This window comes from Pezoporus wallicus, unplaced genomic scaffold, assembly GCF_028554395.1.
Source record: "Pezoporus wallicus isolate ANWC-B61680 ecotype Strahan unplaced genomic scaffold, APGP_CSIRO_Pwel_v1 contig_1181, whole genome shotgun sequence".
In the NCBI taxonomy this organism is placed as follows: domain Eukaryota; kingdom Metazoa; phylum Chordata; class Aves; order Psittaciformes; family Psittacidae; genus Pezoporus; species Pezoporus wallicus.
Genome location: NW_026641428.1, coordinates 689250 through 708430, shown reverse-complemented (window position 1 = coordinate 708430; position 19181 = coordinate 689250). Strand labels below are relative to the sequence as shown.

The window sequence follows — 19181 nt, the reverse complement described above, 5'->3', positions numbered from 1 at the left end:
CATAGACTGTGTAAATACTAGTAAAATTGGATGTGCCTGGGAATATTTCCAGGCACTAGAATGAGATTGCCTCTGCTATTAAACTGCTAAAATGCTCCCTGTCATGAATTTGACCTCTTTCAATTAACACTCTGCAAACAATTTCTGGGCACAATTTGGTTGCTAGAATGGCCCCAACAGGCAATTTGCAAGCATAAACTCAGGTCTTTCTGTGCCAGTTGGCCTCAGTGCCCAGGAATGTTTTCAGGCGTGTTGAGTTTAGTATAGACCTATCCCTACCTTTATATCCTGCCCCAAGACTGCAGCTACCACCGTTCTGAAAACAGAGGTCTGAGCCTGCCAGTTTTCTTGGTGAGAGCAACCTAGTCCTTGTGAGCTAACTTTGGTAGGGTTTCTGACTATAGAAAAAAGGATACATATTTTCAGGCTAGCAACACCCACAACAAAATTACAATTTTATGCTGCACTGTATAGAGTCGCGTATGATAAGAGAGGGGCTGTCCTGAACAAATGATTTTCAAAACAGACAATAGCAGAGCATGAAAGATGGGGAGAGATGAAATCTACAAATAGGAAATTTTATTTCCTTTTAATAAGGTTGTAAGAAATGCATGTTTTGCCTTTTCTTCCGGGGATCGTGGGGGAAAGAAAGATATCAGAACTTGTTATATCGTTATATCTAAGCTGTAGAATATTTAGTCACTTATGACATAGAGTTAAAGCTGACATGAAGTTTTTTCCAAGCAGTTGCATAATTGAGAATGCAATTATTCCTTCTTCTACATATTAACAAAAATACCACAACTGCAGCATTTCGTTTTCAGTTTGCAGTGTTAATAAAATAAATGTACTCTCCACCTCGAACCACTGAAGCCAGGTCCTCAATTATAATGAATGATTGCTTTTTTGCATTTGTTTTTGTTGTTTTTTTTTTTCCCACAGGCACCTTTAGAAGTTTTGCTCCACAACAGGAAATCTGAAAAAATGGGATTTTTACATCTCTCCAGGTATGCTCACTTGGTAGTCGTAATGCTCCATCGAGCTAGCACACTCCATGAGGGAACAATAAAAGGCGTTATTTTAGAGGAGCCTTTAAAGAGTTGCTGTGCACACAAAACCCCTCCGCCTTGGCTGGGTTGCTCTAGGACCCAGAGTGACTGGGATTGACAGAAATCTGCACCTGAATGAATTTCCCCTTATACCTTATAAGGAATCCAGGGAAACAAGGAAGTGATAACCATGTTCATGTTACTTTACGCACAGCTTGCCTCTTTACCTGCCCAGGTAGCCCTTGTTTTCACTTTAGTCATACTCTGTGCTGGTAGGGCTGAAGTTTCCTTGCAATCTGGTGTAGGTGACACCTGAAAACATACCCTCCAGGACTGAGTGATTTTTACGACATTCTACCTTTCTGCAGATGATAATTAACACGCTAATACTTTCTTGTCACGCAGCCAGCACTGAAACCGAATGGGGATTGAATTGCTTTGCCTCTGTTTCCTGTTTCTGCACAGAAATAACAATGTGCAAGGTAAGGCTCAGGGACAGAGAAATCCATTTCAAAACCATTTTTGCATTGTTTCTTGCTTGAATTTGACACAAAATCACTTTCTGTCTTCAATATTTAATCATTGCTTTTTGTTTAATGACTTTTTTTTTGTTTGTTTGACAGACTGCTGTAGGGCTGCCCTGCAAATTCGCCTAAGATTTATGTGGTCATTATGTAGCACGACATGTATGAAAGAGATGGGCATTTGAGCAATTTTGCTTATATTAATCACAGCTTGATTTGCTGAGAAACTTGATACTATATATGTGACTGAGTGTTTCATTGGTACTTGCATGATAAATTAAAATCATATCAAGTATCTACAGATGTGAGTGAAACAATTTTAAGCATATAGAGTGAACATAAATCTGCTCTTTTAGTACCCCTGCTTATATTGGAAATGTCGTACCTACACCATAGCAGAAACACATGTAACACTATCAGGTGCACAGGAGAAAACAAGTAACATTTTCTCAGTGGATGGCATCCATAAAACATGCAAAAGTGAGTATGCTGATTGCCAGCAATTATGTGATTTTAATTTTAATTAGATGGTAAATCTACTAATAGAAATACTTTTACAAAGGAATTTTATCAGTAATCTTAAATATGGCTAAAAGTGTCCATTTTTCACCTCTCACATTCTCTAAAAGCCAACATTCTTCATGTGCTGAATGATTAAACACATTATTAATATTTTTCTTTATCTTCTTGGATTTAAATTTAGGGACCTGTTCTCAGGAAAGTGCAGTGACTTGTGAAGATTGTTTGCTTTCCGGACCACACTGTGCTTGGTGTTCTCAAGAGGTAGAGTAAATGATACAAAAAAATTTCAAAGTAAGACTTGAAGTGGATGTACTAGCTCTGAATGATGAAGTATTGACTTAATTGGGTCAGTCTGTGGTTTTGTAATGCATGCAGTGCTTAGTGAAGCCTTCCTGGGAATCAAAAGTGGAATTTTATCTAGCCTTTATGGTCTATTGTTCACAGTTTTGCTGCTCTGTTTTTGTTTTGTTTTGTTTTTTAAAGACAACCTTCCTCATCTAAGGCAGAAATAAAAGTGCTAGCAGAGGGGCTCAGTTCATCAGCCTCAGGGCTGACTCACTCATGGTGCTGATGATGAAGAACTAGACATCAAGTCAGAGACCAGACTCCATCTTATACATTACATGCAAAGCCAGACACTGTAAACAGAAGGTGCTTCAGTCAGTTTGCATATACAAACGACTAATATGTGGTTGATTTTAAGTATGATAATACTGTCAGTTTAATAACTAGCATGATATAGTTGTAAGTGCTTTGGTTAAAACATGAGGCTTAAAAAAGAAACCTGGATTTTTCCCCATATACCTGTTGCAGACTCTCTTTGTAACCCCATACAAGCCACTTAACATGTTTGTGTTTAAAAATTTCACCTGTAAATGATGCTAAATAATATCTCCCTACTTCACAGTAAATGTTCTAGGACTTATTTTGTGTAAGCAAGATATCAGCTATCACAATTAAAAACTTGCCAGAAATAATAAATAAAGTCTTTTTCATTATAGATTCTGATTTACATCTTTGCTGTTAAAAATATTTCTTGCTTTTCTGAATAGCAAAATGATAGCTAGGATGATACTAACACAACTGCTTCATGAAGTAGCTGACAAAGACTGAACAGCAGGGTTTTTTTAAAAAAAAAGTTTTCCAAAAATAATATAGCAGTTTGCAAAAAAAGTTCCTATGGGGAAAACCCCAGCCACAGTAGTGTGTTTGCAGTATTTTTTATGTTTATATTTAACAACCAAAGCTGAAATGAAATTTGATCACAGAACTTTGACTCCTGCCAGGGATTTTCAGAAAACAAAAATGAAACACAATTTCATGATAATAAATAAATAAATAAAAGTTTATCCATTGAAAGCTTCAGAGTAGTAAACATGATTTTTCAACTTCTTTGTAGGCTCATTCACTTGTTTCCTAGACAGCAACACATCAAGAGTGCCAAAGACATAGGAACTTTAGTGTCAGAGTAAACACAAGTGCCTCCAAAGAAACCATTGTTTACTGTAGGATAAAAACGCACCTTGCAATTGTATTTGAAACATGAGTTTGACTTTTCACATGTTTTGAAAAGTCAGAAAGCATGTAACTAAAGGAGATGATATGGATGTCCCTGTGAAAGTTTTATAATGGTACATGACTTCTATGAGCATTGTATTCAAGAAGTAGTTGGTGAGATTGAACCACTTTTCAAATCAGGTGTCTTCCCATAAAGTATATAAGATCCCTGATAATTTTCAGGCATGAAGGGTGGCATTTTGGTGGACATAAGGGTCCTAGTTCTGGTTTTAATAGGTTCTAAGTGAATTTGTTTTGCTTTGGATGGGAAGTTTTTCAGTGGGCTGAATTTAGGAATATCTGTGGCTTAATGGCTGAACCCTGGATTCTCACCCAAATCCAGGAGAAAAGAGCAGCCCCATGTATGGGCTCATTACCATCATCCAGCAATTGAATGTTTTGGTGCTGTTTCTGCTGGGCATTGATGAGATTTTGGTCAAAAGGTCTTGCAGGCCAGAGCAGTGTCCAGTTCAGAAGGCAGCTGACTGATTTTGAAGATCTAAACTCTAGACATAGCTCTAGGAAATGGTAATAAGGCACAGAAGCCTCTTTGTAGCCATTAATTTCTGCAGCAGTGTTGTGGAAAGGAATGCATATCAAGTGCTTTGAAATGGGTAACAAAAATAAACTGCAAGCTATCTAACCAGTATTGATAGGGCTTGTGATTTCCTCCAGATGAGAAAAGGTCAAGTAGGATGGTGGGCCAAACATAACCAGATAGATGTGGGCATGCCAGCAGCCCTGCTGATGCTGGGAAATGAGGAAAGGAGGCTCTGGGGCTTGTTAGGCACCAGGCAGAGTAACAAGGACTTGCTACCTGCTTCAGTGAACATGTTAAATGGATGTTGAGGAGAATGAGTAGGTCAGAATAAAACCAGTTAACACTAGGTACCGCACTATTTGCAACAAAATCTGTAGGAGTCTATTAGCTGCAAGACCTCTTCTGTTATTAAATGATGCTGTTCTATCAGCAGCTCAAAATTGTTCATGGAAGACTGATGAATTTGTGGCTTGATCCTGTCATAGAAAAAATATGGTCTTATAGGGGTTTGTGTTATCATTCCCAGTACTGTAAGAAGCCAAACGCAGTGAGTGGCACAATTCCCATTCCCCAACAACAGAGCAGTTTCTCCCAGAATACCAAACTGGTGTAAATTACATTATTTATACACCTGCATGACACAATCCATGAAGGGCAAATTTAGATTTCTGTGCCACCTATATTTCTTTCTGCACTAGTTTGCACTAGCTTGCACCTTTGTTTCTGTTCCCTGCATTGGATTGACCTTTCATCAGCCAGATGCTTGTGGCTGGTCAGTAAATATGTTTAACTCATCCCTTCCTTCTCCTGTTTGCTTTAGAATTACACAGACTCAGTTGGAACTCACGGGAGGTGTGATACCCCAGAAAACCTTTTGTCAAAAGGATGCCAGTTGAATTCGATTGAATTTCCCTTTTCAGAAGTAGAAATTCACAGAAATAAGCCCCTAACTGTAGCGTCCCAGAAGACAAATTCTGATGTTACACAGATATCTCCTCAAAAACTAACTCTCAGGCTTCGACCAGGTAAGTCACTCAGTTCATAGACGTGGGATATAAATGTTTTCATACTGAAGCTTATCAGACTGATTGGTCTTACAAAAAAACATAATCTTTATAGAATACAGATAAAAACCCTGTGTTGAGTCCAAAATTATCTGTTGACTCATCAGATGAAAACTAGGTTTGAGTGAGTGAGCTCAAAACACTTCCAGCAGTGCTGGGAACATTCAGAAGAGCTGGGAACTCTATTGAGATTGCAGGGAGAGAATGGAAGCCCCATATACCACCCCAACCCTGTCCCTCTACGTTTCAGGTCTGACAAACAGCATACCTCAGAGGCAGCATAGAATCTTGCTTTGAGGATTTTCAAGGTACCAGTGACGTTTATGGAAACACTCCAGACCTACTTTGTGGTCCTTAAGATGTGAATTTTTCCTGGAGAAAATTTGGAATAAAGAAATGTAGGAGACACTCAGTTAGGTCATATCATAGTGTTGGAACTGAGAGTAAAACCGGTGTGTACACTCTGGTTTTCTTCAAATATCCAAAGTATGTCCCATTAAGCACTACCTTTAGTTTTAAATAGCTACATAACTAGTTTTCTGAAGCTACATACTGCTGAAGTGATTTTCTCCTATTTTTTCAAACAGAGCAATCAGTTGTAAATCTGTGCTTACAGCTTTACTGAAGAACAGTTTAGGAAAAAACCCACTAGAACTGCTTTTCACTTTTTAGATCCCTGTTTGAGATTTTCATTGACAGAGAATTTTTAAAGTGATTTTCTTTATTCTGCTGGTGATTTAAAATATTAGATGATTTTCACCATATATATATTTAGGAAAAGTTGGCATTGCTCATAACTTCTGTGTAGAAGCACTAACATGTATCCCACTTTCTCATGACCTTAATAGGACATGAAGAAACAATACAGATCAAGGTTCGGCAAACTGAAGATTATCCAATTGATCTATATTACCTCATGGATCTTTCAGCCTCCATGGATGATGATCTGAATACAATCAAAGAATTGGGCTCAACTCTCTCTAAAGAAATGTCAAAACTGACAAGCAACTTCAGACTGGGCTTTGGATCTTTTGTTGAAAAACCAGTTTCACCATTTATCAAAACTACAGCTGCAGAAATAAGCAACCCTTGCAGGTAGGCAGCAAAAGTACCCGCATCTGTTTGTATGACAGCATTAAGTCATAATATTAATCTTTAGGATAAAATTCAATTCAGCAACCTCACTAGAACCTCTTCCAGCTGTAAATGAGTCAGTTTTGGAAGCAAGATTTAGTTTTTATTTGTTTCACACTCTCCTCATTATTCTGTTGAGTCTTACGTTATTTGGAGAGAGGAATCTGGGAATGATTCTGCTTTCTAGCTTTTGCTGCTAGTCATAAATATCCTTAACAGGTTAACACATAGGTACGCAGAATATATATTTTTATTTAATTTGCTAGAATATATAGATACATATAAGAATTTTATGGCACTGCTATACTAAGCAGGTGCAAGCTCAAACCCAACGCAGAATAGCATTTACCCATCAATGTTGTTTCCCTGCTTTTTTTTCCCCTTAAATTCTAGCAGTATCCCCTAAACTGCGGCTGCCCTAACCATTTTCTAATTCACGTGGAGGAGAAGCTGTGCTCTACAGCCTGAAGCAGGACTGCAGCAGCTTGGCGATGCTCTCTGTATGTCATTAAGGGACTGAAGATCCTAATGTGCTTCTGAGTACTAAAACAAAGCACAGCAGGGAGCATGGCAAAGACTGCATGTGTTTAAATGGCTGAATTACTCTGATCTCAAAGACATTTCCCAGGCTTTATGCAGACCGCTTTGTACTGCCCACCCTACTGGATGCTCTTTGATCTTATGTTTTTCACTAGATCTGTCTCAGACACAGAAGATACATGACAAAAACTTAATCCAGACAGGCCTGCGAAGTAGCCATTGAAGTGATTTTTCACTCTGTATTATCCATAAGCTGTCTCACTTGTCTTGTAGAAGTGTTCCCTACGATTGCTTACCCACCTTTGGATACAAACATGTTTTGCCACTAACAAATGATGCTGAAAAATTCAATGAAATTGTGAAAAGACAGCGGATCTCTGCTAATATAGACACTCCAGAGGGAGGTTTCGATGCAATTATGCAGGCAGCTGTTTGCAAGGTAATTGAAACTTCTCAGGTATTTTATTATTCTGTTTATTTCTACTTCTGGTATCATATGGTTGTATTTCAAAGCAGCAGATCATTATTTTTCAGGATTTTGTTCTAATGCAGTCCAAGAGCCTCATTAGCTTTGTGTGAAAATACTTTTGGCTCTATCAAGTAAAACATGCGTATTGCAATACTTTAGTGTTTCTTTTTAGTCGCCAGGGATTAAAAAAAATTAAACAACTGTGTAATTACTGGGTTCATTTTCTTGATTGTTTTTTTCTTTAAATATTTTCGATTAACTATGTTTAGAGTGGTAAGCAGATTGCAACGAACACGGCCTGCCCATATTACTAAACACAAGAATGGGGAGACAAAATGTTAACCAAAGACAATGGAATGAACATTATCTCTTAAGAAATGTTGTGATGATTTTGACACTCCCTTGAAAGTTATTCTCTTCATTTATTTTGAGGAGCTGTTCTCCAGACCTTTTGCTGCTTTTCTCTATTGTGTGTGCAATACAGCTTGCTAAACTAATGCATTTTAAATGACAGGAAAAAATTGGATGGAGGAATGATTCTCTACATTTGCTGGTGTTTGTGAGCGATGCTGATTCCCATTTTGGGATGGACAGCAAACTGGCAGGGATAGTTATTCCTAATGATGGGAACTGTCATTTGGACCACAATAATGAGTACTCCATGTCAACTGTTCTGGTAATTTGCTATGAATCTTATACAACTCTTACATTCTGGAAATTAAAGGATGGACATGAGAAAATTAAAAAATTAATGAAAGTATACCTTTACCATTGAAATGTGTCAAAGATGGGGAATCCAGATATTGCATGTAATGTATTTTATTTGTAATTACAGATTTCAGTGAAAAATGTGTTTCTGTGGAGCTAGGATAGACTACAACTAGGAAAAAAGGAAGCACAAATCTTATTCCTACTAACCTGGAAAACACATGGAAAGGGACTGACTGATATTTCCTTCTACAGAGAAGGCAAAATTCACATTAACCTTGTTCCCTGTAAGGGTTTGGTTTTAGGAGTTCAGTAACTTGTAGGACAATGTGTAAGAGAATTTACCATCTTAAGATTTCTATTAAAAAATGCTGAATATATACACTACGGTGTTCAGTGTAGGACAAATACCCAGTTGCTCTGGTGCAGTGTTATTCTTTGGATTATATATATATATATCTCACAGAAGCTACTGAGCCAAGCGTCAGTACTGAGGCCAACACCATACTTTTCTCAGAGGGGTTTCCTTAAAAACAATGCAAGGAAATTATATGCGCTATCTTTTATTTTGTATACTTGTAGTGCCTAATTATAGTTTATAGTACACAGAGAACACAGTGCTAATCATGATTACTTGAATGTGTGTTTCATGGGAGATAATTAGCAACTGGATGCACATGAAAAATGGGTTAATGCGGCTCTCTTCTGTCTGTTTGCAGGAGTATCCCACAATCGGACAATTAATTGACAAACTTGTGCAAAACAATGTTTTATTAATTTTTGCTGTAACAAATGAGCAAGTTCACATATACGAGGTAAGCACATTAAAACATTCAGTTCACCAGTACTTGTTTTAAAGGTTACCCTTTTTCACAGCTGATACAATAATTCTAGTACTAAGGACTGAATTCTGCAAGATATCTATGTAATAAAAGTAGCTGGGAAGTTATATATCACAGTAAGACTTTTACTTAGGAAGTGCTTCTTCATGTAGTGAATTTGATATTCTCAAGTAACTCTTACGCTAGATTTTAAGTTGAATCACACTAATTTTTTAATTCAAGGATTGTCAAAGTAAGCAATGCATAACTATTCAGTGCAATCATTATGATTAGCCTTTTGTATTTTATAAGGCTAAAGAAGGACAGTTGAGCCTTTTCCTACATTTCTAAGACACATTTGCATTCTGAAAGACACAAGTTTCCTCAAGCCCAACTCTGAGATTGTGGTGTTTTTTTTCCTGCTGATCTGAGAGTTTTATTAATTTTTCTTTGTTTCTGTGTCTCTTTCCAAAGAGACAAATAGGAAACTAGGGGCGAGATTAAAAATACCCAACATGATGGACAAAGTCCTCTTCCTTCATGTGTCGTTCCTCATGTCTACTGAGGGGAAACACTTCATTACAGGAATTTTTGACATTAAGACTGGCAGAATCCTGCTCTGTGAATTAATCTTCTGCTCTGTGAAGTCATGTCATGGTAAAAGGGAGCCAGAAGAGAGGAGAGAGTAGAGCAGCAGTGCTCACGGATATGCAAAAGCCTTACTTTTAATAAATTTTATAGCATTCATACCCGCAGATCCATCAGTCATTTGTGCAGGCACCCATTTTCAGCCTCCACAGATATAAACCCTCCTGAAGCCCCATGCTTCTTTTGGCCTGTTGGATATTCAAGCGGTGAGTTGAGGCAAAGTCGCAAACAGCCACTTGACTGCTTTTTGCAGTGAATATGAGCAAAACCCCTCTATGATAAAATCAGAAGGGTATTGGCAATTCTCATTTCCTTTTCTGTCCAGTCCTGCTGCTGGGGAGAAATCTTCACATGCAAAACCAAATTTTAGATAAGAATTCAGTGAAGATAAAAAGGGCGTTTGCAGCGTAAGCTTGGCTGCCTGGCCACGTGCTGCTGTGTGAAAAGGGGACAAGAGAAATTGTGCCTCTGAATGTATTCAGGTTGGTTGAGAGGGAGTCAGTAAGGGTGATCCTGGTGATGCAATAAATGTAACTTTCCAAAGGAAAAACCTTCACTTGGCATTCCTCATTAAAAACCAAGAGTAAATAAAAGTGCTCCTCCAGTGTGGTAACCTCATGGAAAACAGAAAAGCTAGGGGAAAAGGCCCTGTGTTACAGCAGAGAGCATATGAGTCCTTGAGGTACTCACCAGTATGATTGTTTTCTCTATCTGTCCTCTCTGTAACCCAGGGAAGACCCCCCAGTGCTTCTGCAACTGATTCCAGTTGTAGAGTCACCTTGAGTAAGACTAATGCTCCAGGAGTTTGAGAAGAGTTACAGGAGTCATATCTTTCATAAACTGTTTCTCAGATTACACACTTGACAAGGGAGGATGCAATCTGCATCTTGGAGCACTGACTACCTGACTGTGTTAAATACTGAGCTGAAGTGTGAAAATGTGGATCAACTATGTAGAAGTCAATCACTTAAAAGTGAAGTGGGATTCTATAGTCATAGCATACATTAGACAAAATTTGCGCATTAAAAACCTTTCCTGAATCTCATTCTTGCTTAACGATTTCTTAATAGGGGCTCAATTAATGACAAGTGAAACAGTTTTTCTGATTTTAATAGGAACTGCATGAATAAGGGCTGTTCTAGGAGGTAGTTCGGAACTCTCTCTTTGATTTACAAAGCCTTATTTAGTCCAAAGAAGCTTTCTATTACTGATGGCATTATATTTTCCCTTGGAATTGGTGGCAGTCACCCTCAGAGTTGGCCAACAGTGCTCTTACCAGGAAGGTTCTATTTCAGTAACCCTGTGTCAGTGTTACACCAGTATCAAAGTTATCAAGTGGCACTCTTTGCTCGCTGGGAACACTAAACAAAGATTTATACCTAACAAAAAGTGTAAGCCATTGTTAATTCCACTGGGGAATGGCTTGTTCTTGTTACTTTCTTTGTTAGGAAAAAAAAAGTGCAACTATCTTCTATCTTGTAGGGTCTATAGTAATCCCGCTCAGTATATTCTATCTGCTGCTTTTGTCTTTTAATACTGCTTTCTGTCACTTAATAGAATAGCTATAGTTGTTATGGTCTGCTTTCTGTCCTGGAGGTGATGCAGAAAATCAGTCATAGGAAGCACAAAAATCATGTATGTCTCACAGTGCAGATTTTCCACACTACAGTATACTTTCAAGGGTATATGTACAACCTGCAAACAGAATAATAGTGTTGTGTATTCATTTGCATGGTTCAAATTTGTAATATAAATACAAACAACAAGGTATTCATGCTTAGGACTGTAAAAAGAGCAAAGCAAGACAATGAGAGTTATTCTGGTGTTACGACAACTGAGGTAGCCTGGAAGAGCTGGGAGAGGACTCTAAACTGTCACTTGGGCGCCACAATTAAACCACTCTTGTCTTTGTGTTTTGTATCTTTTCAAACACCTCAGTGATGGAGATTCTGCATTCTCTCTCGGAAAACCCTCCCAGATTTAATTATCCTTTAAGGTGGGAAGCCTCTCCCCAAATATTCTGAATCTACTTGAACTCAGCATCTTACTATATCAGACCTCAAAACCTGACCACTGCTATTGATAGTTCAGTTCTTAGGGAAAAATGTACATTAAAATGACTGTCAGGACTTAGAAAGCACCTCTTGAAATAGACTTGATGGATTCCATTAGACTTAAGTGCAGTTTTCTGATTGCCAAATATGCATTTTATATTTCTAGCCCTGTATAATCCCCAACAATTTAGCCCCAAATAAGTCAGTCATCTAATATTCTTGATCCTCTTTAACTGAATTTTCAGTTTATCCACTTACATGTATGTGTATTATTATCTAACACAGAAATATTACTGATTGCACAAGCACAGAATATGTATGCTTGTAACATAGCTGGTGTTGGTTTTGATCCTTCTATGCAACCCAACAGCTACTGCACTACAATGTAGCTGCTATTACTGTAGATACTTGTTTTCAAGTAGAATTCTTTAAAAATTTATTCAAACTTAGATAAAGGAAAAGACTCTTCTTTAGCCCTGACTAAGCACCACTTCTCTTGAAAGAGAAATTGCTCTGCTTTGGACAAATGATTTTCTTTTTATATCACAGGAGAATACATCTTGAAAATTAGGTTTTCAGCCTGATTTCCACTGCTGAAAATTGAACTAAAAATACTCCAGTCTCCATACTTGTGCAGAATATAAAATATTTTTTATAAATTTGGCATGGCACTCTAGTATGATGAAAATTCTTAGATATGACCGCATTGAACTGAAATACATAATTGTCAAAGCTCAGTAACACTAATCAGAGTATCTACATAATGGCAGTTCACCTTTTAATGAGTATTTATTAAAAGGCTAAATTCTGTTACATCCCTTGGATGTTTTACAACAGTATCACTCCAAAAACATCAGTCTGCCTCACCTTGTTAATGGTTAAACAAAAATATTTGCTAAAAGGTAAGATTTAACCAGTGGAGATACACACTTAGACTGGCCTTGCAATGTCATCCTTGTGTCACCATGCAGAAAATCTTTGTTCAAAGAGGAAAGATCAAATGAAGTCTCCAGAACAGTATATCCTTGCTGTTTGGTTTGCATACCGCAGATTAAAAGGTGCTATACTTTATATTCCAGGTTTATCGTATTTTCTGTAATTACCTTCCAATCAGTCCACGCGTACAAAATGAGGAGTTTCAATATTCTAAGAATTCTTGAGAGAGCACTAATCACAGAAGGAGCCAGGAATACAAAGTCACCAGCTGTAACAAAAAATGCAGTTAAATCCCATTGATTTACAATAGCACTTTAGAAATCTAATGAGTTATAAGTATTCCTTATATAATATATAAAGTAATCACAGGGCTTTTGGAGATGTGAAGTATAAAAGAGATAATAGGGTAACAAAATATCCATGTTTATTAAAAGCTCTCTTGATTTTTTTTTAATTAAAACCACAGCATTGTTATGACAAATTGAAAAAGAAAATGAACATTGCAATGTGTTTCTTTAATGATGAACACTTATTATTTTCCAAAGCATGGGTACAAGCAAGAGGAGTTCATGCAGTTAACAACCAGGCAACATAAATTTTAATTAAACGTATTTAAAATCTGTCTGTCATGTTAGAATCACAATGCAATTTAAGGGAAAAAGAAAAAATAATTTATCATTGAAATAAATTGTTAAATTGGCACTACATTATTAACACGAAGTTAGCATACAATTAATAATAGCCACAGACCACTGGGGTACATGTGGGGTGTGCCTCAAACATAAATGAGCAACAGTTTTTTAAAGAGTCTTTGTTCTAAGTTCTTGTAGCTCTTAGTTTAAACTCCTTAACTTCTGTGCCCTCACTAATCAGAATCCAAGATTTTCAGCTGCTTGCAAAGGTAAAAAAGTGACTGAGGGAGGGTTGAATGGAGGGCCCAAGACTCTCGAATAGTACAGCAACAGTAGAGCAGCTGAATCTGATTTTGGTTATTTTTATTAGAGAAAAACACAGCTGTTGAGAGAATATATCTTCCTACTAAATCTGAAAAATCAGAGCTGAAAACTACTGGAGTATCAAACCTCCAAGCACATAGAGGTGATTTAGCAATATATGTCCCACCAATTTTCAGTGAAATCAGAACTTCTGCATAGGACTTTTTCAATAGGACATGTGTTACTGAGCCTGCAAGGGTCCTTGAAAACACCAAAAACTTCACTATTGTTTATTTTAGTTGGCTTCAATATATTTTGTTGCTTGTTTTGGTTCTGTTTTTTCAGATAGTAGTTTCTTGTCACCTAGTCTCTTTTTTTGCTTTAAATTCTTTCTTGTATTTTCAGAACTATGCAAAGCTTATTCCTGGAGCTACTGTTGGACAATTACAGAAGGATTCTGGAAATATTCTCCAGTTGATCGTTGCTGCATATCAGGTAAGATGGTTATAATGTGTTTTCATCCTGCATGTCTGTATTCTCAAAATTAGATTGCAATTTGGTAAAAACAAGCGTCTGATTCTTCCTATGCACTGATTCCAAGAGCATAATTTTTTATGCTTAGGTGCTGATCTTAAACAGTTTTGTTCACTCTGAATTTTAAGAGCACAGAAACAAAATCCCAATAACCTTCCCAATAATTCCTTAGTCCTGGTGGAACGCTAAATTCACATCAGTGTCTCATCTCTCTTGCCTTCTTCATAGTCCTGTATTTCAAAATTACTTTTAAGCCTTCTTTAACATAGGTATTTAGTTTTATATCTCAATAGAGACTTAACCTTCTTTCCATCAGCAGATGTCAACAGAGCAGATGCACGATTGGTCTGCAGGAATATCTGGGGAAAAAAAGCACTATCTTCTGCTCAGTGCTCTTCTCTGCTTTAGCAACTTGATGCTGCCCCTGTGAGGCTGTTCTGAGGTTTTTTAAAAGCAGAATGCAGGAGCTGAAATGGGTTTGTTTAGATAATAGCAAGAAATGTAAGGATGACAGGAACATAAACACAATGCTGCTCTTCAGAGTTTTGTTTGTAAAACGCATCCTGGCTGCCTGGTTCTCTTCTGTCAGGGGAAGTTTTTTTGACAGTTTTACACGTATTCCCACAGATATTTTAATTCACATATATGCTGATATGGATCAGTGATGACCTTGGTACAGCTCAGGTTGTTTTGTTCAGTCCCGGTTTCAGCTGGGTTTGGTAGGTGCTCTGCACTCAGTGCTTTCTCTGATCCCATAGCAGCAGGAAGGAAGCTGCAGAACAGTGCTCCTGCCTTTGGGCCATGAGTCGTGTCCTCGTTCAGGTACAGCATGTCTGGACTATGTGCCAGAGTTGCTCATAGGTTCATAAAATCCCGCACATGTATAAAGTGACAGTAGCAACATGTCACACTCAAAATTTCCCGGACACCATTTTATTACACTTAAAGGTTAAAAATCTTATTGATTCATGATTTAAAATGTTCCAAGCAGGACACACTGAAAGCCACCTTATTTGGCATAAGTTGAGACATCTGAATTTCTGGGGACTGGGACTGGAAAGGGGGAAGGCAGACCTATGGTTAAAAATCACATGCAAAGCAGAAGGCATAATTCCATTTTTGTCAGTCTTTCCATGATACTCTCAGCAGTGTAATTCAATGCCTGGTGTCTCTGTTTCTTTACTCACAAGAAAGGAATAAACAACTATTTGCCCCCCAAGAGTAGAGAGCTAGGCTAAATCTTTTAACACTTTGAAAGTGCTTTCAAGTCTTTGCTGGCTGTACAAACACAAGGTTTGCTAATGCCATTCACCATGTGCTGCTATCTAAAAGCTTCAGAGGAGGAAGTAAGCAAGTTAAGAAAGTCTGAGCTGTCAAAATATTTGTTACAAGGAGATCTTGTGTTCTTTCCAAGTATGATTCATTTTCTTCTGTAAGCACATTTCTGCCTGCTTTGTTTAACATTGAATTCTGCATAGCTTTGCAATGCAGAGCTGTGCGCTAGAATGCATTGTGACAGATATCAGGCCATTTGATTGAAGTCATTCCAGGATTTTAAAATTTCAGAAAAAAAATCCACTCTTCTTTTTTCAGTGCTTGTCCTTTAACTTACAAGAAGATTAGACCAAAGAAACACAGCATGTTAAAAAAGGACAGGTAACACACGGACACAAGTTTGTAACACTGCTTCATCTGTTGTTTCATTCAGAAATTCTTTTGAACCACAAATGTTTCTCTGTGTATGGCTTAAAGCTCACTAAACTGTCCGCAGTTTGTCCCCAAACTATGGCCAGGCAGCTTAGTAAATTTAAAACACCATTAGAAGTCCTCACATATATTAAGATCTAATAAACTTGAGTTTGTCACAGTTTATGTGTTTATTTTCATGATGTAAGATGTGTAGTTTGACCTCCCACAACAATAAGGCATATTCAAATGGCCCAGTACAGACCCCAGAATTCAACGTGTTACTCAATGAACATAATTATTCAAAGACTTGGTGTTCAGGAGCATTTAATTTTCTCTCACAGTTGCTTTCTATTTGAGCCTTGTAGTTTTGCTGCTGGAAGAGGAGGGATTGTTTGGTGATACTTCCAGCAACATTAGCACATACCAGCATCCACAGTTTTACCTAGAGGTTTGCAGTATTTGGTTCTTTTGTGAGAGCCCAGCTATTGCAAACTGTTTCAGTAGCAGCATAAGCACCTAACTCTAAAACAAATGCAAAGGCAAAATTGGACATATCCAGAGCTACCAATATTACCAACCAGATGCCCAGGGCACAGTTCTACTGCTTTGGCTGTGTGCTGGAAAGAGCACTGTGTCTTGCATGACTGTGTCTTGCTTTGGTTTACTGACAAGGCTTTCCAAATGAAAAGACGTTACCACCAAAGACAACCCTAAGAAAAATTTCCAGGGAAGCCAGAACACATACATAGGACAGGGTGTTGTCATCCGTGCAGGTTTAGACCTATTCTACTTTTAGTTTGTTTTACCACACCAGACTTTTATTCCAGTGAATCATCCTGATGCCTTGACTAGAATGACTCACTGAAGGAAGGTCAGCAAGCTCTTCATGGGGGTATTTTGTAAAGCAGTTAAGCTGTATGAGCCAAGCCAGTGAGACTTTTTCTCAGCAATTGCTAAGGTACTTTTGAAAAGATTCCACTTGCTGGATCCACAGCCTAGTGAAGTCATAGGGAATTTCCCCACGGTGTGCTATAGGCTCGGATTAAGGTTAAGCTGTGTAAGCAAAATTGCTATATAATATTTTAGATAGCTGAATATAAAAACTTGGTATGAGAGAGTTCAGGAAGTAAGATTTTCACTTAAGAAATGAAAGTTTGATTGGACAGATTGATTTAAGAAATGAAAACATTTTTGAATACAACTTGAAATACCACCAAGAGCTCGTGAGGCAGGAATTTTCATCAGAAGAAAGGAAGGGAGCAAGCCTCCTGGCTGTGGGAGCTCACCATGCCACTCAACTCTGGCTCTGGTCCAGGAAACATTGGGCTAGCTCATGGAGGCCCCGCACTAAGGCAAAACTGAGCTCAGAGCCTGCACTGCTGTGAAAGAGATTGTAAGGTTTGATTCATACAGTCACAGAATACCAGGTTGGAAGGGAAACAGTCTAGACAAGATGGCCCAGCATCCCATCCAGCTGAATCTTGAAAGCATCCAACATTGGGGAATTCACCACTTCTCTGGTGAGATTATTCCAATGGCTGATTGGTCTCATTGTGAAAAATTTTTCTCTTGTGTCCAATCAAAATCTCCTTGGGATAAGCCTGTACCCATCACCTCCTGTCCTTTCCCCGTGACTCCTTGTAAAACAGGAATTCTTCATCTTCTTTGTAGCTACCCTTTAAATACTGGAACATGATGATAAGGTCTCCCTTGAGCCTTCTTTTCTCAAGGCTAAACAAACCCGGTTCTCTCAGCCTTTCCTCATGCAGAAGGCTTCCCAGTCCTTTGATCATCTTTGTGGTCCTTCTCTGGACCGTCTCAATGTATAGCTCCTGAAGAACCCTTTCTTGTAGTTTTTGGCATCTCTGTCCAGTTTCAATCAGAGCTGAGATTTTGCTTTTCTAACTTCACACCCTGACAATGCCTTTACAGTTCTCAATGGTTAATTGTCTGCTTTTCCATCTCCGGTACACTTCTCTTTTGGTTTTGAGCAGACTCAGAAGCTTGCAGTTAAGCCAAGCACGTCTCTTGCTCCACCTACTTCCCTTATCTTTAAAGGTGATGAACTGGGTTTGTGCTTTGAGAGCAGTCTTGAAAATGTCCCAGCACTCACTAGCTCCTCTATACTCCATACGAACTTCCCATGGAATCCCTCCCAGCTGAGCTCTGAATGAGCTAAAGTTTGCTCTTAGTAGTAGCCTTCAGCAGGTTCAGCCAGATCCCAAACTCCACAATATTTTGATCACTGCAGCCAATATTATCACTGAGACATTACAATGCAGGTTTTCTCTGTTCGTTAGTAGCAAGTCCAGCAGTGCCTCATTCCTGTTGGTACATCTAACATTTGTATGAGGAAGCAGTTCTCTGTGTATTCCAGGAACTTGATGGATGACATGTGAGCTGCTGTATTGTTCTTCCAGCAAATGTTTGGGTGGCTGAAGTCACCCATAAGAACCAGGTTCTGCTGATCTGACGCTTGCTCAAGTGACCCAAATATTGCTTCATTGGCCTTATCACCTTGGTTTGGAGGTCAGCAGCAAATGCCTACTGTAAGATTCCCCTTGGAAACAACCTCTCTGATCTTGACTCACAGGCATTCAACAGGACTTCTGCAATCACCATAGTTGACTTTTATACATCCAAGGTTCTTCTTAACATAGTGCGGCTCCTCCTCTTCTACCCTGCCTGTCTTTGTGTAACAGCCTGCCAGGAAATTCTACCAGAAGAGATAAAGAGGGAGCAATATTGACATAGGCTAGCTAATCAGGAAAAGCCCAGTGCTAGCAATGCAATCAGGGAGACAAATCCTTTCCTCAGTAAGACCAGAGCTGAAGGAAAACCTGTATCAGCCAGCAGAGCACTTAATAATGAAAGATGATTTAATAAAACATTGAATTTATTCTCCTGCAAGGGCAGGAAATAAGCCCCGTGATAGTGGATATTAAACTGATACCACCATTGCTTCCCACTGAAAGCTGGTTCTGTCAGCACTGGTTTTGTTCATTCCCCATTTTTTTTGCACTAGAGAAGTTCTGTAAATAAAGTGCCAAATCCACAGATTTACCTGTGTAAGTCAGGGTAAGTTACAGTCTATCTTCCACAGACATGGAGCAGTAGTGCTCTTGGCAGTGTTATTGCTCCATTCTTCTCACACCTTTTTCCTTTAAGGAGCTGAGGTCCGAGGTGGAGCTGGAGATCCTGGGAGAGACAGAAGGTCTCAATCTCTCTTTCACAGCCATCTGTAACAATGGGACCTTTTTTCCACATCAGAGGAAATGTTCTCATGTAAAAGTGGGAGACACAGTAAGTAAAGCACAAATTCTCAAAAGACTTGAAGCCCAGAGAAGGTAAGACACCAAGGCAGAGAGGTAGCTCTTTAAGAAATCTTCCTCTGAAAAAGTTACAGAAAAGTAGGTGGTATCTGTGACCCTCCTGTTCTGTCCTCTGCATGTGCTT

The 19181-nt window shown here is 38.5% G+C and overlaps 1 protein-coding gene across 3 annotated transcripts in view; it reads left to right on the top strand.

The window, feature by feature from the left end:
• The first annotated feature begins 939 nt into the window (after positions 1 to 939).
• The window catches only part of ITGB6 (integrin subunit beta 6), a 30459-nt gene continuing 12217 nt past the window's right edge, over positions 940 to 19181 (top strand). Inside the window, exons 1-10 of one of the 3 annotated variants that reach the window (XM_057423851.1) lie at positions 940 to 1007; positions 1455 to 1531; positions 2277 to 2356; positions 5014 to 5218; positions 6106 to 6352; positions 7205 to 7370; positions 7915 to 8076; positions 8828 to 8923; positions 13908 to 13997; positions 18894 to 19028. In XM_057423851.1, the coding sequence (XP_057279834.1) occupies positions 1471 to 1531; positions 2277 to 2356; positions 5014 to 5218; positions 6106 to 6352; positions 7205 to 7370; positions 7915 to 8076; positions 8828 to 8923; positions 13908 to 13997; positions 18894 to 19028 (1242 nt within the window). In that variant the 5' untranslated portion in view covers positions 940 to 1007; positions 1455 to 1470. Of the gene's footprint in view, positions 1008 to 1137; positions 1532 to 2276; positions 2357 to 5013; positions 5219 to 5507; positions 5566 to 6105; positions 6353 to 7204; positions 7371 to 7914; positions 8077 to 8827; positions 8924 to 13907; positions 13998 to 18893; positions 19029 to 19181 lie in introns of those variants that run through there. The other 2 variants (XM_057423852.1, XM_057423853.1) reach the window with 2 other exon arrangements.